This window comes from Corvus cornix, chromosome 8 (assembly GCF_000738735.6).
Source record: "Corvus cornix cornix isolate S_Up_H32 chromosome 8, ASM73873v5, whole genome shotgun sequence".
NCBI classification, from domain to species: domain Eukaryota; kingdom Metazoa; phylum Chordata; class Aves; order Passeriformes; family Corvidae; genus Corvus; species Corvus cornix.
In genome coordinates, this window is record NC_046338.1 from 16413549 (window position 1) to 16440496 (window position 26948).

Sequence of the window (26948 nt, forward strand, 5' to 3'; positions counted from 1 at the left end):
ATCATACACATTTTCAAGGAAAACTGCAGTAGCTACACAGCTTTTTAAAGTCTACTAGTTAAAATGAATAAATCACCTAAACATCTAAATTTTGCTATGATCATATAGCAAATATATATTAACTACACTGCTTTTACTGGTAACAGTATTAATATTCAATATTTTCCCTATCATATTTATCTATGTACAAAATAGTAAGTTACCAATTCAAGTTCTCTTGCATTTGTGTCTTCAATTTTTTTAAATGACGTCAGCCCAGCATTTACCATAGCATTTGACAGTGATACACCTGTGAAGAACATGTATACACGTTTTATGCTGTTAAAGGGCAATGAATAACCTCAAATTATTCTGAACAACTGCATTATAGCAGGTAAACCCAAAGCATAAATAAACTTATATTACATGTGATGCAATTTTCTGCCCAGCAAATCACTAAATTTATTTTCATTTGATTAAATATTTTAGTATTATTTAGTTTAATTTTTCCATTAGTAAAGAGAAAAAGAAACGCAATACAAACCAAACATGAAAATATTCAGTATTTCAATGCTGAAAACTTTTAATTTTTCTACAGTAAAATGGATTTTAGATCACTTTCTACAAGAGTCAAGAAATGTGTTCTGTATATATATGACAAAAAAAAGCATGTCACACAGTATTCTTTGTCTCAGAATTTTTTCCTTATCCAAGAAATTATTTAACTATGATAACATAATAATCATAAAGATCTCAGTGTTTCTGAGCAAGTTAATAATGAAATTCACTGAAAAAGAAGTATTTATTATAATCTTCTACAAGTTATTGCAGCTTTAGCAAAAAACTTTCCCATGGCATATATACCACAAAAGCAGACTGGCAGAGAATTCCACATACATTTTTATTTCTCTTTGTGATTCACAGTACTTCCAGTGAGATTTAGAAACATCACAGTATATGAAAAGGCATTTGACTGACTTGGAACTACCGCCTACTACAATAACTGCAATGATTGTAGGTAAAAAATAGTACCAAATACTTAGAATGAGTATATGGATCCTTCTCATACAGTTCTGCAAAACAGTATAAGAAATCTGAAAATTAAGTGGGAAACCTCATTACAGTAATCTTATAAGAAAAGACTTAACTCAAGAATTTAATAATTTAGAGAAAGAGAAGACCTTTTGTCTTTTTATGTGTATTTGAACATCTTTTGGGTCTGATTTAGGGAAAGCATCTTTTACCATCTCCCTGCTCCTTTGCAGAAGCTCTGCAGTCTGAAGACTGAAAACTCTCACATATTACTTCTGCTGCTAGAGCTGTTACCCTGTTTCTTTATAACTGAAGCTGAAGATTAACTCTTTTATCCTAATTCCTAAAATGGCAGAAGGATTTCCACCAGTGAAGAGAATACCAGATATAAATAAGAGTTTTTCTCTTTATCTTCATCTATACTTCTGAGCAAAAAATAAACAGGGGTGGAAATGAAATTGAACAAGTAGTAAATGTCATAAATCCTGTATGGCAACTGATCATTATCCTGTCTGTCAGAACAAGCAAACAGAAACCAAACATACAATTCAGCAAAGAGGGAGCATCATTATTGGAAAAGAGTTGTAGAAATGCAGTAAGAATTCAACTGAATCATCAGTCTCAGTAAGGCCATGTGTCAGTCAAAGAACAGTCACTCTTGTAATGGAAATATTGATTAATAAGGCTTTTTAAAGGTTCAAAAATAGCATACTGAGATAAGAGTTTAAAAATTAAGGATTTCTCAATATGCTACATGGTATCAGCAAATTTCTATGAACTTAAACAATTCATTTAACTTCACAAAAAAATAGAATAAGCTTAGTAGCCATAGACAGAGGTTAAGAATCACATCATACTATAGGAGTCAATTCAGTGTTTGATTCAGGAAAAGAGTGAACTGTCAGAAGAATGCTCAAAAGAAGCCTGTGAGGGGAACAAATGACACTTTGGAAGTTAGCAGTTCTTTGTAACATATGTTGCAATAGCTATGACAGCACAAGAAAAAAGCACTCAAAAAAAGAAAAATTGGACAGAGATGTCTGTATATACACCACTTATATTATTAAGAAACTAAACGTGACTTTATTCTACTGCATATACTGTACAGGGAAGGATTTGTTTACACTGCAAGTGCCATATTTATTCCACTCATCCTAACTCCATAGAAATGCTGAACACGAGGCAGATTCCTCAGATGACTGTGTCGACATCGGCACAGGAGTGGGATAGTGGAAATGTGCTCCCAGCACTCTGCACTGTGCTGTGCACAGGCTAACAAGCCCTGTCCCCTTGCTTTGAATCCACATGAATGAAGCATTACAGCCCCTGCACTTGAGCAGGCAAGGCTGTAATGCACTGTACCCTACGGACCTTTGGGTTTAGTCATTCTCTAATTTGCAGACCTCTGTACTACACTGTTCAGTGCAGAGCAGATGTGTCTCTAAAGAAGAAAGAGAACGCTGCAGCAAATTTTGAAAGGAGGAAGGTATGATAAGACCAGACATCAAAGCAGGAAGATACACTACTACCTCAAACAAGTATGACTACATTTTTATAACAGAGTACTCAAAAATTTCTGAACTCCTTCTCAAATAATTATGACAAGCCTGTAGTTCCAGCGAGAAGTTCATTCAATAACAGGATACAGTTAAAGGAAGATTATCATTAGAAACTTTTGATCATTATGTGTATAAGGACCTCATGCACAGTAAATTGATTTCTATTTCATGATTCAATGTGAATTAAAAGGTTTTCATGCATACAAGTAAGAGGACCTACAGTAACAGCTTCTTGGAAAGGAAGGCATAGCCTAGTCAGGGACATGCAATCACATCAATGTGGAATATGCCTGGGATACTAAGAGGAACATTAGGGAATAAGAACAGTTCTGAAACACTTTGAAATCCTGAAGCAAATTACTAACCAGCTTACTTTTGTTATGGCAGATTCTTCTGACAATTGTGGTACTCAATTGTGGCAAATAAGTAATTAGGAGACTAATTCAATTATATAAGCAGACACCACAGAAATTAGCAGGCTAATTATGAGTTTTGATTCTCTGTCACTTTTATAACTTCTAACTGGCACCTACCAATTTTTTCCAATTGTTTAGACACATGAAGTGAATTTTCCCAAAGTCTGCACCTGAAACACTTTGCTAAAATCAAAGAGTTTAATAAAGCAGAAAAGTTGTTCTTAGACGATGCCAGAAAGTCAGATAACCCTGTAAAAAGAAGATTGACTTATATTAATAAACTAAAATGTAGCTTATTAGTATATGCGCCCAAAAAAAGGATTAAATTTTACCATACATCTAGTAACTCTTAAGCCATTTCTAAATATTCTGCCAGTATCTTGTGTCAAAGTAAAGTCTTGAATAGGAATACATCCCAGCTGAGCCTGAATGAGACTGGAAAAAGAATGGGTGTGATATATAAGCTATACTGTAAACAAAGAACAACATAAAAGTTTTTAATGGGGAAAAAAAAAAAGGAAATTCAGAATAGAAAAAACAAAATACAAGATCTGGACCTCTGCAAAATGACAGAAAATTTAGCAGGGACTTCAACAGCCATAAAATGGTAGTTTTTCAATAAAAAATAAAAACGCAATGTAATATTTACCAGTTTACTTTCATTTCTCTTGTTTTTATCTTCCCCTCCATTGGAAACCTATGCATGAAAACATACATCTTTTCTACAGTTCATTTTATTTACTGTTAAAAAGGTACTTTCAATTTTCAACGCATTTTATTTTACCTGATAGTTATTTTGTCTTTGTCTTTATTCAAAGTGTTCAATATTTTCTTTTCATTTGTTCTTAACTTCACATCCACAAATTCTGTGCAGTTGGAGATCATTGTAATCTATAATAATCAAAGTTTTTTAGTAATTGTTTTAATTTGCCATTTTTCTATCACTTCTTTTTTTTAAAAAGAACACTTTAAAAAAAATTATTGTCTCAACACTATGACGATGAAGAGACAATCAATCAGTTCTTTTTAATACTGACCAACTTCCTTTCCTCTTCTTATAAAGGCTATTAGATAATCAAAAGAAAAATTTTTTCTATCAGCTTTTAGGTTATTATTTCAGTTGAGGTTATCTAAAATCAAACACACACTGCTAACACTTTATACAAGGCAAATACAAACAACTTTTGCTATCTGTTATATATTTCACCTTACTTTCTTCACACTTTAATAACAAAGAGTCACAGGAGAACAGGTGTTCCATTTTTTCATGGCAAATCTGTTCTACCATAGTATTTGCTTGAAAACAAAATGCCTTGTGATTCAGATAACAACCTGTTATCTGAAAGAGGAAAGTTGCTTAAAACAGAAAGACAATCGCCTTCAAAATAAAACCCACTCTTGATGCAGCTGGTTTTTGCAACAAAAAATCCTACTAAACCACAAAACAGTTAAGTGTTGAATACATAAACAGAACAGCTTCAGCAACTTTGCATCTTCATAAGCACGGTTAGTGAGGGGAGAAAGAGTTGGAAATCAAAAGATTTTAAAAATACTCCATATAGAATTTAATTAGATGTATTCTTTAAAACTTTAGATAAACAAAGCCTGAGATCTTTAAAATAAATAACACTCTACGCTTCTTTTCCTAGACTATTTAAAAACAATGAACATATGTAATTTTTAAAAAAAAGTCAAATTACCAATTCGTTTAGAGTCTCAGTTCCCTTAATTGTGAAAAACTGCTTCACTGTATCAAATGCAATATAATACCATGCCATTAATCTTCCAGTCTCTGTAAAAGAAGAATATACCTCAAAAAAAAATGCCAAGTATATTTCAGTGAGTTGGAGTTTTTTGGGCCACAAATTTAATTTATTTGCTTATTACAGGCCTCTGTGAGATTTACCACCACTACTCAGTATGTTATTGCCCCCAGCTGTCTGATGGACATTACTGACCTGATCACAGGGTGGCAGAAGGAACCATGTGCCAGTTACAGTTCTCTCCAATGGAGATTAACTCACACTAACATACCAGGCAGGGAACTGTGGTTGCTAAGAAGCCAACCACCTCTAGCAGAGGGCTGCAGAGAAGAGCAGGTATTGATAAAACCTGTCCTTCACTGCACTGTGCCACAACCAATTATCCTGTCACAATGCTCTGCAATCTTCTCCTAATCTGCAACAGATTTTCAGCAACAAGAGAAGATCTATTCATGAAACAAGATTAAGAGAATGAATGTCCATGACCTGGTCAAGAAATTTGTCCATATATTCTACTCAAACAATCCCTCAGATTCTCCTCTCTACTACATTTATGCACTCTTATTAATGGGTCACAAGGATAGTTGAGACCCTTTGTAGTTCACTACCATCTCTACATCACTTCTGAAAATTAATTTATTTGAAACAAGTGTTACCTGTTGGTTTGAAATTACTTGCTTCATCCATCCTGATCAAATCAAAAGATGATAAATCATTTAAGTTCTTCAGACACAGTTCTGTCAAAAATTTGAAAAACAGGTGTTTTCTGCATGTACTAAAAATACCTTATCTATGTGTGAACCAGAAACATCATCATCGAATTGCAATGAATGTATACTCAAGTAATTCCACTGAATTCAAGTAAAGGTTTTAGAATATGATCCTGCTTTTATTAAAGTTGGTGGTTAACTTCTGCCTAGGGAAACTCACTCAAAGATAATTGATACAGAACAAGCCAACTCTTTCTCAGGAAGGCAAAAGTTGCAAAGGAAAAGAAATTAGATGCTGGAATGTAGGTTGCCATATTCAATATTGAATGACACATCAGAGAGCCCACAGCATTTATACAAAAGATTTCTGCTACAGAGTTAACACCTAAATGGTTCAAATTTCAAATATCCACAAGTGTTTATTAATTCTTCATTAGAAATTTTCATACTGTATCAGGTGCATTTGTATTTATTGCACTAAACCTGTTGTGTCAGGTATCTGCATAAGAATGACCTAAGCGCTTCCATTCTCTCTTTTTCAAGACCAAGGCAATACTCAGAATTTAAAAGTCAGTCAGAACAGCACTCAAAGCAATTGTTCCCTTAGCAACCAGAAATCATTGACATTATACATGAAATGTATGAAAACAGAACTAACTATACACATTACTACAAAATATTTCATGTTGCAGGGAAGAGGAGCTAGTTCCTTCAAGAACTTTTAAAAAGAGGTTGTTTTTAACATCAGAACTTCAAGGAAATATAATCCACACTGAAAAGGCATCAATTGAATTCTTCTAGCACTATCTGTACAGGTGATTTTAAACCATGCCTTCTCCTCTAAAGGCTTATTGAGGTAGTACCATGCTTCATTCTCTCTATTCCTTTCAACCTATATGGCAAGAATAGAAAAGTCCTGATGTAAAAGACAGGAAAAGATAGAAATCTACTGAAGGAGGCAAATTTTCTTACTGATAAGTACTCCTTTTTTCACTGTCTGCAAGTCAGAGTCAATGTCTCTCACATTTGGAGACTTCAAGTGGCAGCAAATACACTACTATGTTCCTGAAGACAGACCCTTGAAGTCTTTACACAATGAACAGCCTCAGCATCATTCCACCAAGCCCAAAATCAATCACAAATTTTTCCTACACAATTATGTAAAAGATGTAAAAAATGGGTAAGTGGAGTCCAAGTACAAGCTTGACAAATTTCTGGGCATGTATCTGTCCATGTTTTCATGTACCAGGCCCTCCTCCAGATATTTTAGCTCCAAGTGGTCTGGTTATGATGGACATGAGGACTTTCATTCAAGAGAGAAAACCGTATTTGTAGTTTTGCAGAACTTGATAGCAAGTACTCTTTTATTAATATACTATTTTTTTATCTACCAGAAAACTCACATTAAAATAAATTAACAAAACAAAACCACCTGAAGAGTTGTATGCTATTTCTGTATTTAAAGTTGAGAGGCACCAATTCCCAAACTATTTTGTCAGCTGTATGTTTTCTAATGGAATTGCCAAGAGCTAAAATGCAGTATTTAAAAAAAAAAAGGTCAATAACTGAGTTTTATTCAAGTCTTAGCAAAAAAAGCCTCTTAAAATCATGCAATTTTAAACTGTTTCTGGACAAGGCAAAGACGTTTACATTTTATATCCTTTGTTTTCAATTTATGAAGGGAAGATGACAATTTCTGAAAAGGCCTTTTTTTGAAAGTATAGCAACAGAAATTAATGACAACAAGTGAGATCAGTCAAAGGAAAATTAGAAAGAATGACAATCAAAATTAAAGTGTTCTGCTCCATATTTCTGAGCACGTATATAGAGATGAGGTAGGTAAAGGCATGTAATTATTTTCCTCTCAAAACTTTATTTTCCTCAAAAACCTCTCTACCAGTTAAAATGTACTGAAAGTATTTCAAAAATATTAATAACAAAATAAAATTAATAACATTCCATAGTAAATTACATTTGTTCTGCAAATGGATCTATTGAAATGAATGGATATAGATAATAAACATGGGTGAACCTCCCCTAAATGGTAACATTTTACTGAAAAAAGCTAAAAAGCCACTTACCTTGTAATTTTGCTTCAATTCCAACTTTATCTAACCCAGATGAAAAACCTCAATGGAAAAAACAAAAGTTATTTTAACCTAATACTACTGTACATTTCCTCGTCAATGTCATTGCCCATCAAAACTGATTTGCTGATTTTTAGGAGCCAGACAAATACCCCAAAGTGAAAAATGTGGGAATATTTATTATACTGCAAAAAGTCAGAAGTCTTACGGGGTGTAACTATCTAAGTATCAGTAAGAGGCTGTTAGAACAGACGTGCAAAGGTAAAAGCTGCAGACAATCCCCCATGTAAAATATCAGTCCTAAAAGTTGCGGAAATGTCAATAGCAACTTCTCGGGTACAGTTTTCTTATTTCAGAATATAGGAGGCCACCTAAATTCTAACATCCACTCAAGTGTTAGATGTACTATGTTCCAGTCCCATCTATAAATCCTTATAAAAAATTGTCTCCAGCAAGTGCCCAATGATTTCAAAATCAGGTGTAGAGCAAGTGGGCAGGAACAGAGACATGGTCAGGGCTGGGGACTGAGATAATGTTCTGGACCAGACAAATTGAAGACACTGGAATTAAAGATAATTGAAATTTTATTTTAGAAAAAACTATTAAATTCTAGTCTATTTTTTTCTTAGCAAATTACATATTCAGCAGTGAAAAATACATTATGGCTTGTTACTGCATTAATACATGGTCCAGCATATTAAGATCAAAAGAAATAGATTATGAAGCTGTAAATGGCTTCTTCATAGTTTTTAAATGTTATACCATGCTGAAATTCCCACTAATTAAGTTAAAGAACAACATGTTACAGGCCACATTGCACATCTTGTTTTCATCTATTTATGAAATAACTGTTCATAAGAAAATGATAGAAACAAATAATATGGATCTAACACATCCTAGTGTCATAATTAGTTCAATTAAAAAAATAAAGACAAACCATAATGAGTTGGATTTTTTAAGGCTCTAATGTACAAGAATGTTGATCGTATCCATTCCAAAGCTACACTGACATCCGTGACAGTATGTAGCACTATTTCTGCATTTAAGTGCTCAACAAGGTGTCTGTGCAAGCTAGTGCAAAAAAACAAGAGTTAAGGACATTTAACAAATAGCAATAGAGAAGGTGATAAAACTATTTCTTCGGGAAGAAACAAAATCAAACAAACTCCTCCCCCCCAAACCACAACTGTTCACTGAAATAAGTGAAATCGATAGAAGACAGTAAAGATTATGTAAATAATCAACAATGTAATTTTTTTTATTATGGTATAATGTCCAGCAAGCAAAAATAAACTGTTAACTATGAAGTTTCACATTTATTAGAAAACAAAGTCACATACATTTAAAAATTACAGCACAGATATTCTGTGCTGTTGATATTCTAAATATATTTGAAAAATGAAATGTTAACAAAATTACATGAATAAAATTTCCTATTTTACCCTTCAATGTCTTAACTTTCCTACACATTTCTCTTGATAATCTGTTAAAAACAAATATAGGCCTAGTATTTCCCAGACTCTGTCATCTAGAAATTCAGAGACATGGTCTGCGTTCAATTCCTGCTTTTCGTCTTTGCAATACATACTGTTTCAGTTTATTCAGTTTTCCAGCAGGAATCTAAAACTATTTTTTTTTTTGAGCTTAAGATGTTGTAAAGATTCTCTTGGCTGATAAAGCAAGAGACCATTAAACTCCTGAATTGCTTAGTTTTATTTTCCTTAATTCTTTCTTGATTTCTTCTAAATACACCAAAGAAACACCCCAAAACCCATCTGAAAAAAAACCATTCTGTAGAAACTATGAAGCTTTGGTACTATCTACAGAGTCTTATAAAAAAATACTCAGTTACCTGCTCTCTATTATATCAGCACCATTTAACATCTGTATATATCTCTCCCTGGTACTGCAACGAGTCATAATAACTGCTGTAGCTGTAGTGTCAAACTGAAAAATAAAACCCCATATAAAAGCTGCCTTCTAGTTCTTAGAAAAAAATCTGGTTGAATTTGCATCACATACCTGTTGAGTCCATTAAAATTCTTTTCTTAAAATCCTGTCTAAAATGGCTATTGTGTGCCAGCTTCCTACTTTCTCTCTAATCCCCATTCACTATGTAACCCAAATGTAATCTTCAGATCTTCCACTGCAAGGTGAAGCAGTAATTTTTGATGGACAATACAAAAGCAAACAGATTTCTTTCTCAACAGAAAAGTTACCTAGGAGTAGTTTAAGTATTAATAACCCTCTAAAAACCAAATGTTGCAGTAAAATTCCCGGCATTGTACTTTCTTTGACAAAAATAGTTTCTACTAATATGCCTATAGATAACATCAATACAATAAAACATTCACTTACCTGAGGCCTTCCAGCTCTCCCAATCATTTGCAGAATATCGGTTTCACTGTACTCTTGAAACACTCCTCCAACATAATGCATTGTGGATTTTATAACCACCAGGTGTGCAGGTAGATTGACTCCCATAGCTAGGGTGCTAGTAGTAACTACATCAGATCAAAGTATATGAACACCATCAAAATGTCTGGCAGACACTAAACAAGCAGCAAATAGGTGACTTAACTCTTGATGCCTATGAGCTCTTAGTTTCTAGTGGAATCAGTGGGCATTCTGCACCACAAAGATTTTGATGTAGATTACAGGTACTTGCATATCATCAGCATTCATTTTCAAGTTCTGTAACAAACTACATCCCAGATTCTTTTAATTAAACATTGCTTTATATTTGGAGATAATCCAGAATCTGATCCATGTTCAATATAACAGACACACAATGAAGAAAGATTATTCTTATTTCTTCAAGGGTATATATCTGAATACAGCCATGACTTCATCTTACTTAGTAGTGGACAATATCTTTAAGATATAATTTTTTAAGTCATCAGTCATTAGCATTGATTATATCCATCCATCCAAACCAGAATCACCACCAATACTATCACAACACCTTACCAATACACACTGTCACATGGAAAACATCCATCAAGTGTGTGGCAAGTTATCTTACACTCATGTTGTCTAATTAACTTTCTCTGAAGAATATATGGGATGGCAAGAATTCAACACAAAAAGCCAGTCATATGGGCCAACTGATATTACTATTCTGCTAGGAAAACGAAGGATTAATGAAATTTCCAGTTATTTTTGAAATTAAATGAAAATTAAAATTAGTAATTATATTATTTTTTCATATGACTATTGAAACAGAAAAGAAAAAAAATCCATGAATCTTTTAGTGTTGTACATGAACCACACAGACAATTCCCCATAGGGTCTGGACCTTTTTCTACAGAAAAAGAAAGCCCAGATGAGATGAGATAATCACATCTCAAATCCCTTCTCATTTCATGTAACAACAGAAGGAATATTTCTTAGGGACCTCCCCATCAGTCACAACACCTTGCATGGGAGTTTGAAAATCGTATCCTGCCCACCTAAGACACATAAATGTAGATGATTACCTTCAGGGAAGCCACAGTTGCAAAGGACACAGACAAAGAAAACATCTCAGAAATTCAGAGGAAAGGCACACTAGCATAGAGCTCTACCTCAGTGGGAAGGCTCAATGGTAGGAAAAGGAAATGGACATGGACATGGCCAGACCTATATGGACATATGAGGGGGATGACCTCCATGTATGGTGAAAAGAAGTTCTCTAGTCTTTAGTAACAGTGCATATGTAGCCTCACAGGGTAAAAGTGCATGTGAAACACAAGAACACTTTTACCTGGATTTCACAAATTCCAAAGGTTAAGCAAACTATAGAACCATAAAATATTACCACTTCCAAACTGCAATCTTTTCAGGATACATAAATGACATTTTGGCTTTCATAGTTAAATTTACTTACAAAGTACTGGCAAGTCTCCTACAGTAAAAGCTCCTTCAATTATTTTTCTGTCCGACATCTCCATACCCGCATGATGATAAGCCACACCATATGTTAAAAGGTCTGATAATGAAATAATTATATACATCATTTAACTAAGTTTTCTCAAGCAAATATTCAATCACAGAGCAGAGAAATACTAGGATATATTTACCTCTCAGTTTGGAGTCTTTCAAAGAATTTGCAAACCTCTGTAATCTATGCAACACACACAAATAAAAAAATAAAATTAAAAAAATATACATTCTTTGGATATTTTCAACCATCACCTTTCCCATCTTTACAGAGGGAACAGACTGACTCTCTGGGGCAGCTATTGCAGCCTTTCGAGCCTGGTCATCTTTCCAAGTCACCACCTACAATCCTTATGTGTTGTTCACATAAGACAAATAAGATCACATTTGAGTTCCAAAGTCAGGAGGTAGCTTCTGCAGCTGCCATGACTAGGCAACCCTGAAGTAAATAATAATTAATATTAACAGTATCTGATAAAGCAAAGACATCTTACAGCTTAACTTAAAACATAGTAAAATCACATCCAATTCAATTATTCATATGCTTAATATTTGCACTTCAAGGTCTTAGAGGTCTTATAAGAATTAGCATTTTTATGTTTAGAAAGCAGTTTAGAGAAACAACTTAATGTTTGTGAAAAGTATCCTAAAACTCTGAGAAGCAAACAGAACTTCCCAAGAGGAGTGCCAATTTACCAAAAAGAATGTCAACTGCGATGATGATTTTGTTGCACACTCCTCTGCTAGAAACTGTATTAGCTCAACAGCTTTCTTCACAGATACCACAGTTTTACTAAAATGTACAAACACTTATTTCCAATTTAAATAGAAAAATACCTTTGTTTCTGTTCTATACTCAGTAGAAATTTAGCATCTTTTGCAAGAACAGAAGCAGCCTGCTGTACTCCTTTTCTTGTGGCACAAAACTATAAACAAAAGATACTTTTTTGAATCAACACTTTCAGGAAAGTAACTATTTCAAACATGATAAAAAAAAGCTGTTGTACCACAAGTGCTGGTTTTTGTTCCGAGTATGTTTGTATAATGCTAGCTATCTTGTAGTTAAGAGTTAAGTCAAATTTGAATTCTGTCTGATTGTCACTGCAAGGAAAACCAAGAACAATTTTGCGTAGCTTCACTGGTCGTTGATCCTCATCTATTTTCAGGCATACAGCAGGCATCTTACTATCTGAAAGCCATTCTGCGATCTTTAAAAAAGAAGTAGAACAGAAAAGATAAATTTCTTCTTTTAATCATGCTCCTGTTCTAATACCATCACTGAATAATTAATTAGCTTTTGTTAGGTGTAAACTATGAACACTATTTTTACCATTTAAAATCACAGGTGAAGTTCTGCTTTCTGCAGGACCAATATAATTTGGACTGAAATCTCTAGTCTGTTGTGATTTGTATGTAAGAGGCAAAAATCACAAACAAAAGTCTAAAACTGAAGCATGTCCATACATGGCTGATAATTCCATATGGCTGAAGGTAATCTTAGCAACATTATAATAATTAGCAGCAGCCTCACGGCTGTCTTCAGCTGACAGCTTAAAAATTACAATTTTGCTATCAATCTAAAATTGTAATTCCAGATAAATTTTATAAAAGACAACTCCATTGATCAAAATACAGTTAAAATGTAACTCTTACATCTTGAGTATTTGGGATTGTTGCAGAAACAGCTACAAATCTCAAGGGAGGAACAGCATCATGACTCTCTAACAGACGCCAAAGAGAAGCCTGAACAGTTTTCATCCGACTGACTACAACTTCCAAAGTTGCGCCACGGCTTTCATCCTTTATAACGTGTACCTATCAGGAATTTTAAAAGACTTGTTAATACTTCTCCAGTGACAATCTGGACGTGTGCTAAATAAATGTAATATTTTCTAAGCTTCCTTTTATCTTCACAAAAGACACAAAACCAGTGCATAAACCCTCATTCATCTTCTTACCTCATCAATGAGAAACAGTCGTACAAGCTGGACTATAGAGTTGTCTCTCCACCTTCTAGTCATGCTATCCCACTTTTCCTTGGAGGAAAAAACCAACAATCAAAACAACAGAAGCTGAAAGATGTTTTAAAGGCCAACATATGCCACGACTATAGTACACGCAGATATGCCTAAACTTTAATAAATCTTTAAACAGAAACAATTAAACAAATTCAAGCTAATGCCATCTATGTTTCACCTGGCACATTATTATATTACTAACTTTTAAAATATGAACTAAGAGTATGTACAGCAGTGTGCAAACAAAAGGATCATAAAATTGCTATGTATTACAAAAAAAAGGAGCAGTCCTAGCAGCATACAAATACAAGACTGCTAATGTCTGTTTATTCTAAGTTCTTACAAGAACTGGAATGAAACTTACAGGTGTAGTGATAATAATGTCAGCATGATGTATTTCAAATAAATCATCCATCAGTGTATCTCCTGTCAGTTCCTTGCAGGTCAGTCCTATAGGTCCAAATTTTTCTTTCCAGTCATCAAAACGCTGACTGCATAGGGCTTTTATTGGAGCCACTAAAAACAATACCAAATAATGAAAATTAAATCAGGAAAACCAAATCTTCAACTGTATTAAAAATGTATGCATTTAGTTTCTTTAGTAAGATGCCTTCTTGAATTTAATTTCCCTAATTTTCAGCTTTGCTTCCAGAACCATAAAATCTGTAACTGGTGTTACTGTCCTTATTATCCTACTCCACGTGCACAATCAGTGTTGAGCTTTGGGCCCTAGTTCTTCCCATCAGCAAACAGAAACAGAACCCTTTAATTAAGATTATTTATGCTCTCTCTTAATCCTGTATCCTGTTGGGTTTGATTTTTTTGCAGTACCACATGGAAACAATCATTCAGCTATCAAAGGATTTCTCACAGATGGAAGAAACCACAGGAAATACATCTTTTCTAATGGAAGATCATACAAATACCAACCTTTTCCCAGTTAAGAATGATTTGAGTACTCTGTATTCAGAGAGAAAAGAGGTTATATATGAGAAACCATCCAAGAGCAAGAGACAGACTTTTATTTCTTCTGGTATTCTATCTAAATCAAATGTACAATTACGTGTAGGGTCATACCAAGCAGCTAACACAGCAGGTAGCCGTTCTCATGCTGGTCCTCATGAACAGACTCCTAAAACAATCTACTCATATTCATTTTCCTGAGGATACACAGTGTACTTTTGCAGATTCTTTTTTTTTCCAGAAATCACATGTAATTCTCAATAAAGATTGATATTAACAACACACGTAAGGCTATACTGGATGATTAATCTATATGGAAAATGCAGTGATTTAAGAGAAAGAGGCAATCTATGCATGACCTGAAAACAGCCCTAGTATAACAGATCTTGCAGTGAATGCATTCTAGGTTAGTTAGGGCCACTGGAATACCAGTGATTTCTGCATATTAGCTTGCAAATGATCCCTAAAAGGAAGAGATTTAAAGAACCAGTCTCTACTTCAGAAAGAGGTGTAAAATCTCATAAGAGTATCAGAGAAATAATTAGCTTCAGAAGCTACCAGCAAGTAACTCACAAAATCACAAAGCTAATCATCTTTAGCAATGCAAGAATGCGAGAAGCAAGTGATCGCTCCTGAACTACAGTCCTTCGATGCAAAACTACTGGCAAACAACTCTACAGAACTACTGCAAGCTAATTCACATACATGGGGCCACTGATGAACCAGACACCAGTGCTCACACCAGCAGGACATAGTCTGATTACCACCTCTGTTCCAACATTCAGAAAACTGACAAGTCCCCTTCTCCATCATTGTGGAACCTGGAAAGGTCAGCAGATCTAACTCCACTAGCAGGTAACTGCTTCCTTACTGACAGTTCCAACCAACCAACTTGTATCAACTCTACCACAGCAAGCAGAAACTCTTACCATACACTCAGCCTTGTTCAGCTGACAGAGAACCTGTAGCACATGCCTGTTTCTAAGATCAGTTCACAATTCAGAAACTCTAAAGCAACACTAGCTTTATTGTAAGAAGTTGAAAAAAAGTGAATTAAAAAAAAGGAATATGAAGCTTTTGTAAATATAAGGATGAAACCTTTAATAGTAAGACTGACAAATATATCACTGTATTAATAAACTAAAACTGAGACAAAAATCACCAATTTAATCCAATTTACATGATATGAACTCAGTTTTCCAGGAAGGAAAGAAAAAAAAATGTAATTGGTGTGACTATCTCCAAGTATTTTCATATTCCTACACAGATCAATTAAACTCATGAAGATCACAGTTCTGGTATCTCTGAGGTAGTATACAGAAAACAGCAGGAAACCTTGCCAGGTAAGTGAATACTGGAAAATATGATCTTCACCTCAGAGCAACAGACAGCCATACAAAAGATAGTGTCAGCCAGAAATCATGCACTCAGAATTTGTTTTAGTTTCTTTTGCTTTCTCCTTACCTTTTTGTGTACGTCTTGCCTTCTTGGAGGACAAACTGCTTACAAGATTTTCTAATTTTTATTTGCATAGGCAATGCTGAACACTACAATTACACAACACTGTTAAATATTAATAATAGTTACAATGGTAACACAAATAAACACTAAACCAACTTCTTAAAGAATGAAGGCGGTTGCAATTTCTTAATGTATTTAATCTCTATATTATTCCTGGACTCACTCCAGATCTCTGCATTTGCAGAATGACATCTTCTACTCTGTCACCAAAATGTTTAAAGCTGCAGAATACTTACTATAAACAACTTTAATATTTAACCAAGGCTGTGGGACTTCCATGAGTAATCTGGTAATAGCTAGCTCAAACATTACAGTCTTTCCAGAGCCAGTTGGAGCACAAATCACAAAGTTCCTATCTGTATATAAAAGCTAGGAAAGAATTGCCAAGTACTGTTAAGTTTACAACAATGACAAATTAAAGTTTTGCATGATTGTGCTTCCTTCCCACACATTTTATCCTCCACTGTCTTAGAAGCCAGATATGTCCATGTCAGGCTCCCTCATTTTCCTGTGACAAGGCTGATTCTTCCCTCTTTCCTCCTCCGCAGTGTCACTCACCCATGTCACTCACTCACTCACTCATCCACCCACCCTTCCCCCATGCAAATATATTACTAATCTGTATGCATAAATATAAATATAATTCTTATCTTCACACAAATGTATTTTTAACTGAGAAAAACATTTAAAAAGTTCTTCTGGTTTCTTCTCCCACCTAAGCACAACCCTAATAAACTATTCCAGGAAGAGGTTCTAGATAAATTAGAGTTTTCTAACCCCTTTCATGTTCTGAATATCAAAGTACCACTTAAATTTATTTACAAAGTACTACTTGCAGCTGCAGTTTATGTTCCATACTTACATCATCCAAAGCTTTTGACTGTGCATAGTTAAAATATGGGAACTCCTTAAAAATACTTCTAAATTGTGTAGCTTGAGAGCATTAAGGAATTTAAAATACTACAGTGTAAATTATAAAATTTTGGAATGTAAGTGCATCTTGTTCTTGCAATCTAAATGCAAACTTAAAACATACCACAATACTTCGCAGGCTTGTAAAAAGTTATCCAAAAGTAACCTATTAAATGATTCAGTAGTTTTAGATTCTTGGTGTGCCATATATTCTGTATCACTGAAAAAACCACAACCTATTTGAGAGGTCTCAGGACTATACCAATAATCAAGAACCTTCTCCCTGGCACAGGCTTCATGGAACAGCATACAATTACGGAACAGGAAGCTGCAAGGGACAGACCAGATACAAGAACAAGCAGAACACTGCTGTTAGCCTATCTAAGGTGTCAGTGGTCATATAATATTTGTAATATAACACAAATTAATTAGCATAATATTGTATGTCCAGATATAACAGTAGCAGACAAATTCACCTATGATCACTTACTGCTGACTGTGATTTTAAAGATATTTTTCAGTTGCCAATAATGTGTGTTCTTCAGACAACACACATTTAAGTTTTCATCTAAAAAATGTGGAAGATGAAAAGAGAGCATTGTTAGGTTACAAATCCAGATGAGTGATCTGAGCCTTGTCTGGACTTGCAGTGCAGCCACACAAGCAGACTGACTGTAACCATCTCATCAGGCTGAGGGTGAGCACACAGTCAGGTACGACACCGACAGCAACAAGAACAACAAACTGCTAAGGCCTCGGATCCATGTTACAGTAAATGACTGCAGAGGAAAAGATACAGGAGTAAAGCAAGAAATAAAAACAGTTAAACATTAAAAATGGGGAAAGATAAACAAGTAACATTAGACTAAAGAAGTACTTTTAAGAAAAAACTTATTTAAAATTGCTGCTCTAAATAAGTGATCTGTTTTCAAACTGCAAAGCATTAATGACTGTAATTGGTAAATTCACAACAATGGAGTCCTTATTCATTTTGAAAATTATGACTTTTTAAAGGTATTTACATGAATTTAAGGTGCCTGAATATAGACATATCCTCTTTCTGATATTTAACCCACCATTTGACAAGTTACTAGAAATAAAATATTGAAAAGACTATGTAAAAAAAAAAAATTGACAGATAGAGATGAACAGTCTATTATATTACATGTTTAAGGCAGGGCCAAGAAGAAAGAAAATTATGGTAAAATCTGCTTAAAGAACCAGTGGAAATACAGTATAGGCACACTACAACCTAAGTACAGACCAACAAGGAATACCTGAAGTTAATTTTCTTCTAAGAAAATGGGACAGAAAGTAAGATTCCATTTTCCTAGTAAGACTAAATAATAATTCAATTTTCCTTTATTTAAAGTGTATGGGGATACATGTGTATATGTGTGTTTGCATATAAAATGGCTGAAATATATATTATGCAAATTAAAATTTTACATTTTACGTTTTAAAGTTTTGATGATAAAAATTGAATGTTTGAAATAAGAATAAGCTTTTTTAGGAATGAATGATCTACAAGTTGTCTTATTTTCATTCTAGCTTTGGAAATCAAAAGGATAAACACCTATTCAACACTTGATTCCCAGCATTATACTACAAATTGAAACCCTTACAATGGCATGCATTAATTCCTATGGCTACAAATTAAACACTATAATTTTGCAAATGTAAAAGCACTGTAATAAAATCAGGAAATTCAGATACAGCAAATACAAGGATACGTATTTCTGTAACAGCCCTCAAAATTTCCAATTTTCTTCCTGTAGTTCCTAAAGAAGTAAAAATAGTACATTTATAAAACCAGATTCATTTTCAACCAATACCCAAGACAAATATCTTCCTGACCCCCAGCTGTGTATTCTGTAAGGAGCTTCAAGGCTATAATAAGGTCCAGGTGATATAAAGGAGATGATGGGATAGGACAAGGAGGTCACTAGCTCATCATTTGAAAGGACCATCATGATGGCCCTTTGATAAACTTACTCCAGTTTAAGGATGTCTTGCACATACCAGGGATTCAAAACTTGATGCAGTATCTAGGTGTGGTCTCAAAAGTGCCAAGAAAGGGATAATACTTCTCTTAACTCCCTAGCTGTGTTAACAAAGCCCAGGATGCTGTTGGCCTTTGTTACTGCTGGGGCACGCTGCTCACTCAAGTTCAGCAAGCTGTCTGCCAGACCCCAGGCACTTTTCCACAGAGCTGCCCCCAGTCACACCATCCCAGGGGAACCACAGGGTTCTTCTCTTTCCCTGGGGCAGGACTGTGGATTTGTTCCTGCTGTTTCATGAGATTGCTGTCAACCCCCTCCTCAAGGGCAGGCCCCTGCAGTACTCCACTTGTAGCTGGCACGTGGGCAGTGTGACCCATTAACCACCACCCTCTGAGCTCAGCCAGCCATTTTTACACCATGCAGTTGATGATCCGCTCCCAGTGCCCTACTGTATAACAGTATCCCTACTGGATAGCAGAATGTTGTGGAAGACGGTGTTTCTCAATCACTCTGCGATTCTATGAAAACCCTTGCTGAAGGCAAAGTAAATGATATCCGCTGCTATCCCCACAGCCACAAATCGAATCACCACTGCTCATTAGGCAATCAGACAGGAATTGTGCTTTTCATTCCTGACCTGTTTCCAAATCCCATCCTAAGCCACCGCTCTGCCCTACATTTTTCTGCTAGAAATAATTTTCTACGCCATATTTCTGTAGCAGTTAGACAGGCATACAAGGTACATTCCACAGATGCGTCATGTCCCAAAAAGTCAAAAATCTAGAAATAAACTGCACTTAGTTAAAAACTATTAAAAGTAAAAAAGAATTTCTATACCAAGTATTTTATCATTTCATCAAAGTCTTACCACTTCCCTCCATTTTCCAGGTATCTCCTACTCAAAATCTATTTCTACAAAGATACAAATATGAGCCACACCACAAATAAACATTTCATTTTCAATTTCTGGTTTCAAATGAAGATGAAACTCTACCACATGAAGGGACAAGGCTGGTTTCTTTTCAAATTGCTTAGGGGATGTGAAGTGACATTTTCAAATAGCTTCACATGACTTAGCACTTCTGAAAACGTGAATCTGCTTCATAAATTGTTTAGCCAGTTCACATTAAACAACAACACAATTAAGTTCCACAGGATTGCAATACATTCTATCAATTTTAGCCAATTATCTCACCTTGAGCTGGTGGGAAAATGTTCTTCACTCTACCTCAGATCTTGGATACCTTTTATTATTATATAACAAAGACAGACAATGGACTATTTTTCTTGAAATAGAGTAAAAATAATTACCTGTCATATCCAGAATCTCTGAAGCATTAGAAAATGATTGAATTTTAATTCCATTTTCAGACACAAGCTCCTCATTATTTCCCCTATGCAAAGTAAAATCTGGATCTTTAGTTATTGGAGCATGATGATTATTTCTCCATAAACCTTCTTTTGTCACTTCTTTCATGTTTTCACTTGTATTTAAGTAAGTACCAATTTCTTTCATATCAACAGAGTCAGCTTTAAGTTCTGTATTTTTATACGTGTTGCCAGACTTTTTAAATAACCTGCAAAAGTTCCAGAAGTTTCACTAGCTTGTTGTAATGTTACAGTTTATCCAATGTTTGAAAACTATATATATTTGCATTAGAAGCAGAACTAGTAATATAAATACAATTGTATCTAACTTTATATAATCTGACCTGAAGACTCTTTCAAGATACATTTTAACTTCACTTTCATTCCAGAAAGAACATGAAAGAATAAATTGCCTGTCCAGATGGGCTCTGACTCCCAATAGCAGATTAACTTTGAATTTCTGCATCACTAAAACCAATAAAGACATCCAGATTCTGAGGAGTGGGAGGAGCTGGACATAGAAGAGCAGTTTATTTGCCTCCCAGGCAGCACTGAAATCACACTGAGAACTGCTCAAGATATTCCTGACTGGCTGACCTCTGCTCTGCAGAGCAAATTATCTCAGCCTTCTTGCTTGTTACCATGCAGATAAAGAATTCAGAGCAGTATCTTCCAAAAGCTTGGTTATCTAATAATTTCTTTAAACTTTGTGCAACAAACCTCATGCTTATTTTTCTCATGAGTGAGGCTGAGCTCAGGACACATTTAATTAAAGTACTAAAATATTGCTAAGAAGAAACATTTTTTTCCTTATACTGAAAGAATTACCATCTGGAGCCTGCTGAAGTACCTTCAATTGAAGGATCCCAAACTTTTGTGTTCAACAGATTTATCTAAAATAATAACATGATTCTGACAGTGATAAATTATCTGAGTTGACTAGACATGTACCTTTTTCTTAATGTCGAATGGACACTCTCATCATCACTGTTTTCTAAAAAATCATTTAATGCGTTATTTTGCGGTCGCTGAGAAAAATCTATGACTCTTCTAGATTTATTTTCATCAGAAGAGAGAAAAGATGAAACCACTTTCATGTTTTCACGCTGAAAACTAATTTGATCTCTTTCTCCTAGACTTAGTTGCAGGACTTCTTTTTCAGGGGCTATGCCAAAATAAACAGGTGCCGATGATTTATCTTCTACTTCCTCTGTGTTACTCTTACATTGTTCTGTAAACGTCTCGTCCTTTCTTCCTGCTACAAAACCAATAAATTACTATTTCATTAATATTCATATTCTTATTCATAGTCATTTAATCAAATATCTTTCACATGGAATCAGCCAAATTCACATATATTATACAAACTGATAATTCTATCTCATTGCAAGAACTTTAGTGTATATTTTATGACTTATGCTAATGAATGTAATGCATGCATTGTCAATCAAAAAGTATTAAAAATAAGGTCCCTTTCTTTCCTTCCTATGCAAAGTAAAGGATAAAAACTATTCCTCAGAACTACAAAACAGTATGTATGACAGAATTCTTCACCCTGTCCCAGAATAAAGATGGTCTTTTAAAAAAATGACACAATGACCAAGCTTGAAGTTCCTGATACAAACAGCTAAATTAAACACTGCAGTTGCAACAGTCGGAAGTGGTATTGCTGTTGGTGACAGCCTGGTGTCATAACCTTCTCGGTTAACTACCACATTTTTCAAGGTTCTTAGTAGGATCAGTGTCCTGATCTGGCTGACCAGATCAACAAGCATTGCTGTTGGCAAAAGGAAGGCAAAGGCAGGAACAGAAATAAGCAACTAAATGCAACAAGATAACAAAACAGTTCTATTTTGCAGTCTTAATTTCAACGTTATCCACCTAGAAACTCAAAATTACAATGCCCTGTTTGTGACACAACCTCAACAGTTCTAATTCTGCAAACACCAAAAAGCTTATTTGAATAAGTAGCTCTAAATGGAATCACTCTTGCATGAAGTAGAAAAAAACCCCACCATTTAGTATAATTCCTAAATAGAGAGTATCATAAATCAGCACAGCAGCTAAGAAATGCAGAAATCTAGTTCACAGAGATAAAGCAAAAAATTCTTTAAAATAAATTTCCTTAAGATAATCCTGAATGTCTAGGAATATGCCACATAGCAGCAACTAATAACCAGATTCAAATTTAGCCTCCTGAGTGATTTGATTAAAGTCCCAAAAAGGAAGAAAAAAGTGTCACATAAACTCTCTGTTCCTTGGGTGGGAGACAGGCCATCAGATCCATGTGATAACATCATGCCCTTACAACCACTTCACATTGTGTTTCAATGCTTTGTGAAACAATATGCAGTAACTGAAATTTTGATTATACTTCTTACCTTGCCCACTTCTGCACAGTAAACTTGTGGCATGTATATGCCTAAAGAGAACTGCTATGCTCCTGGCACATTGAACACCATCATTCTCAACTCAAATACATTCTTTGTCTCTACTTGCATACCTAGAATATTTCATATTCCACAGCAAAAGAGGAATGATCTGTCACACTAATTACTTGTTAAGTAATTTAATATCAATGTCAAGTACTATGATTTAGTCAGACTTTGCAGGTTTATGCGTGGACTTGATCCTCTTAACATCTTTTCCAACCTTTCCAGCGATTCTGGGATTCTGTTCTATGATACTTTACCCTTATGAGTGCTGGCTGAGTTTTCTTCCAGTTCCCTCTGTAGCTCCTCTGCAGCTGGAATTTCAGCAATAGCTGGAGCAGGTGCAATAAACCAAGTCTTACGCTCTTCATTTTCCAGACACCTATTTTTAACACACAAACGTGAGGTAAAAAGCACTTTTTAAGCACCCTCCACAACAACTAGCACAAAATCACTAATCATAAATAACCCATTGTTTCTCCTGCTAAAACATATTCTTGTTCTTCAATTCATGTGACTTTTAATAACATAAAATTAAAGAGACAAAACCTCTGCTAACCCCAATTTCTTATAGCCCTAAGATACACCTGCATCATTGAATGTGCTTGGAGAAACATTTCAAAGTATGGGTTATGGACCTAGAAATTTCTAGCCCCACATTTCTATCAGTAGACAAAAAAGTGAGTCATAAGAAAAAACACTGCTATAAATTGATTCAGTATGGAAAAACCTGGAAAACAATTATATATATCTAACAATAAAGATTTACCTTTGTCTCATATCTGGTTTTTCATAAAATAAATTATCCAGTGAAAAGACCATGTCTGCAGAGTTGAACATTTTTATATCAAATGGGAAGTCTCTTAGTCTTCTAAGGGCAGCACAAGCAACCGTAAAACTGAAATTACTAGACTTGAACCTGTCTAAAGCAATAGAAAGTTTATTAGTTATAAGTGCCAATATTTAATTTCTATAATGTTTTCTTTTAGAGCTCTTGACTGCATTCTTAATTCTTCTTCAAATAGAGAATCTCTCTCCTGATAAAACATGGTTCCTATTACTTCTGACTAAAAAAGCCCTGAAGGGCAGCACTTGAAGCAACCTTTACTACCATGACGTATCTGGGAGGGAAAAGAGGGTAGGAGTGAAGATCCAGATAAAGTTTATGTTAAAGTATTTAATTTCTGAGAACAATGCTAAGATTTAGCCTAGAGAAGAGAAAAATGAGGGGACACCTCATCACATTCTACAACTTCCTGGTGAGGGGAAGAGGAGGGGCAGGCATTGATCTCTTCTCTGTGGTGACCAGTTACAGGACCCAAGAGAATGGCCTGAAATCGAGTCAGGGTAGGTTTAGCTTGGAGATTAGAAAAAGGTTTTCACCCAGAGGGTGGCTGGGCACTGGAACAGGCTCCCCAGCGAAGTGCTCACAGCACCAGCCTGACAGGTTCAAGATGCATTTGGACAATGCTCTCAGGCACATGGTGTGACTCCTGGGGTGTCCTGTGCAGGGCCAGGAGTTGGACTCGATGATCCCTGTGAGTCCCTTCCAACTCAGTATATTCTGTGATTATTTTACACAACTGCAGCCAATATACCTTTTCTCCAATTGTTTTTGTTATGATCACAGTCTGTCACATTTTTGCAAAACAAAATTATACTGTTACCTAAAAAAAAAAAAAATTATACTGCTAGCCCAACAATTATTTTAATTTACAAGCAAATGACACTTTTTAAAACCTACATGCAAATTGCTTACCTGGGTAATTGGAGTATGGGCCCGACACCCTAATGCTGTTAACAGGTTTGTTCTGAAACATTAGGACCAGAGATAATTTCTAAATTATTTATTATTTACATTAGTATTAAAAATACTCCAGCTAACTTAAATGTTTTTCATTTAGCACCATCTGTAGACATTAGAAATGCTTCTTTATGTGTTTCTGTTGAGAAGTTTTAAAACTCCTAATTTTGCTTGAGGACAACTTTAAAAAACAAAGATATTACTAAAAGAATACCACACAAATGATTTTGTGAGTCAAAAATCTTAGATTCACTGAAACAAATGGTAAAATACAAATGAAGTTTATAAAGTTCAATAAAGGCCAACTATGGAGGTAAAATAACAAAGCAAAGCTTTCTTCTTTATCTACAGAGACAAAACTAACGGTGACTCTTCTTTTCTACTCCAGCATCTCATTAGCAACATATGAAAGGGATCTTTAAGAGTGCTTTGCAAATAGGCTTCAGGTTTACTTAATTACTGCACACTGTCAGCTGTGAATCAAAAACTTGAAAAGTATTTTTCTTTTACAGAATCTGTAAATCTTCAAATATTCCAGAGCAAGGTTTCAAATTTAAAATAAAAAACATTTTACGATACCAGGAGAATATAGAGCATGTATTCAAAACTGTCTGTGAACACAGTGAAGAACTTCAAAGAAATCTGTCTATGCCCCCTCTACACACGGTAAGCCTGCAGTACCACTTCTGCTAATTTCTGCCACTCCCCCTCCCGGCCAGGTTTTGCCATTTTCCCCTTCACATTAATAAATCTAGAATTTAGAAATCACACAGAAAAGTACAACAAAGGTGTTTCATTTTGCCACCATGTTTTCACATGCTTTTAATGTCAGTAATCTAAAGCAGGAGCTCTCAGGCTTGGTATCAGTAGTGGCAGCAGAAAGTATCTGTGAGGAGCACTAATCAAGTCACAGTTATTGAAGTAGTAATAATCTGTGTTAGTGCCTATCCAAGTGAATAACCACTGCTCCATCAGGTTCAAGGAGGTGTAAATACTGCACACCAGTATGAAATGGTTTTCCTACCTCAGGTGGGGAATCATCAATCTATGATTATGCAACTTCCATTTAAATAGTTTGGATTTATGATTACCATCCTTGAACAGCCTTTATTATACACAATGTTTGTTCTCTGGGGCCCCTGCTCTCTACGTGTCATTTATTCTTTGACTAGCTCTATTAATCCCAATTGCTTGATAATGTAAAAGAAAAAATAAAAAGAGATGTCATGGTCATTCTGCAAGACTGGAAATCTAAAAGAAATGCACTCTATGCAGCTCTGCATTCACCCACCTGCTTCAGCTAGGAAACAGTGAAAAAGTCTCTCAGACTTTTAAAGCAAAAGAAGAAAGCAAAAAAGGCAGGGGTGGGAGTGGTGGGGAGGAGCCCAAAACGTTTCCAAGATGGCAAGGAAACAAAGCATCTTTTCCACGCGCTCAATGCTGTTGGATTCCACAGGGAAAATGCATATTCCAGATGGCAGAATAAGGGAGTAGGTGTTTGCAGGAGCAGCACAGACCACTGATTCACATTTACTAAGAGGTGCTTGCCAAATCCTGTGAGCGACCTCTCTCATGTATCTGCTTTAAGAAACACCTTACTACAGACAAACACGGCAGCCCATGAGAGCGTTTGCTCAGTTTTGAAGCCACTTTGCTTTGCAACTTCCTCCTAAACCAAAACCTTTCCTCAGACCACGTATTTAATCACAGTGTTCTCTCCAGGGGCCCAAAGGGAAGGTCGCAACCCTCAGGGGTGCTGACCCAAACAAACCGCAACTGCCCGGTGCCCCGAAGGCGCGGAGCGCATCCCCAGCTCCCTGCGCTGCTCCCCGGCTCCCGCGGGACCCTGAGGCCCCTCACAGCCAGGCTCCCGCTCCCTCCGCTTAGGAAGGAGAACGCTGCCGCTCCCGCCTCACCAACAGCGCCTCCCGCCGCTACTACTGCGCAAAATGGCGGCCGCGGTGGGGCCGCGCGCTTGAGCAGCCTCAGCGGGGCCGGAGGGAAGCGGCGATGGCGGCCCGCTCCTCCTCGGCTCTGTGCGCGGCCGGCGCTCCCTCAGGGACTCGGGGCTCCCGCCGTCCCTCCCTCGCCGCTCCGGGGCTCGGGGCTCCCGCCGGCGCGAAATGGAGGGCGGCGCGCCCGCCTCACGCCCGCTGCCTTCCTCTGAGGGGCGGCCCAGGCGCAGCACCTGACAAACCCCCCACTCGGAAATCGGAAAGGATGGGCCTAAATTCCCCATAAAAACTGTCAAAGAGACACTCGACTGATGCTCGACTTGTAACTTGTCCAAGCATGGAGTTATTGGGAATTACTCCCTTGAAAAGTTCTTACTCACTTCGACCCTGGTGTAAATTAGAAAAGGCTGCTGATTCCTGAGCCGTATGACTCAGTTAGGAAAATGGTTCCTGCAGGAAGAAATAAAGATACTGAAAATATTTATCCTTTCTAGTGGATTTTTGA

The 26948-nt window shown here is 35.9% G+C and overlaps 1 protein-coding gene across 13 annotated transcripts in view; it reads right to left on the bottom strand.

Moving 5' to 3' along the window:
• The window catches only part of HFM1 (helicase for meiosis 1), a 45314-nt gene extending 18678 nt beyond the window's left edge, over window positions 1–26636 (bottom strand). For 8 of the 13 annotated variants that reach the window (XM_019291851.3, XM_019291857.3, XM_019291850.3 and 5 more), the window contains exons 1-27: window positions 24444–26636; window positions 24283–24351; window positions 23454–23607; window positions 22945–23066; window positions 21204–21510; window positions 20196–20461; window positions 18615–18662; window positions 16832–16902; window positions 16206–16338; window positions 13850–14001; window positions 13426–13503; window positions 13121–13282; window positions 12475–12675; window positions 12305–12393; window positions 11608–11651; window positions 11415–11516; window positions 9905–10050; window positions 9399–9493; window positions 8484–8617; window positions 7541–7588; window positions 5406–5486; window positions 4687–4778; window positions 3771–3877; window positions 3636–3683; window positions 3324–3421; window positions 3104–3235; window positions 204–289 (exon numbers count right to left, since the gene is read on the bottom strand). In XM_019291851.3, coding sequence (XP_019147396.2) covers window positions 204–289; window positions 3104–3235; window positions 3324–3421; window positions 3636–3683; window positions 3771–3877; window positions 4687–4778; window positions 5406–5486; window positions 7541–7588; window positions 8484–8617; window positions 9399–9493; window positions 9905–10050; window positions 11415–11516; window positions 11608–11651; window positions 12305–12393; window positions 12475–12675; window positions 13121–13282; window positions 13426–13503; window positions 13850–14001; window positions 16206–16338; window positions 16832–16902; window positions 18615–18662; window positions 20196–20461; window positions 21204–21510; window positions 22945–23066; window positions 23454–23607; window positions 24283–24351; window positions 24444–24504 — 3126 coding nt within the window. In that variant the 5' untranslated portion in view covers window positions 24505–26636. The remainder of the gene's footprint in view (window positions 1–203; window positions 290–3103; window positions 3236–3323; window positions 3422–3635; window positions 3684–3770; window positions 3878–4686; window positions 4779–5405; window positions 5487–7540; window positions 7589–8483; window positions 8618–9398; window positions 9494–9904; window positions 10051–11414; window positions 11517–11607; window positions 11652–12304; window positions 12394–12474; window positions 12676–13120; window positions 13283–13425; window positions 13504–13849; window positions 14002–16205; window positions 16339–16831; window positions 16903–18614; window positions 18663–20195; window positions 20462–21203; window positions 21511–22944; window positions 23067–23453; window positions 23608–24282; window positions 24352–24443) is intronic. The other 5 variants (XM_019291847.3, XM_019291854.3, XM_019291849.3 and 2 more) reach the window with 5 other exon arrangements.
• Window positions 26637–26948: the final 312 nt, after the last annotated feature.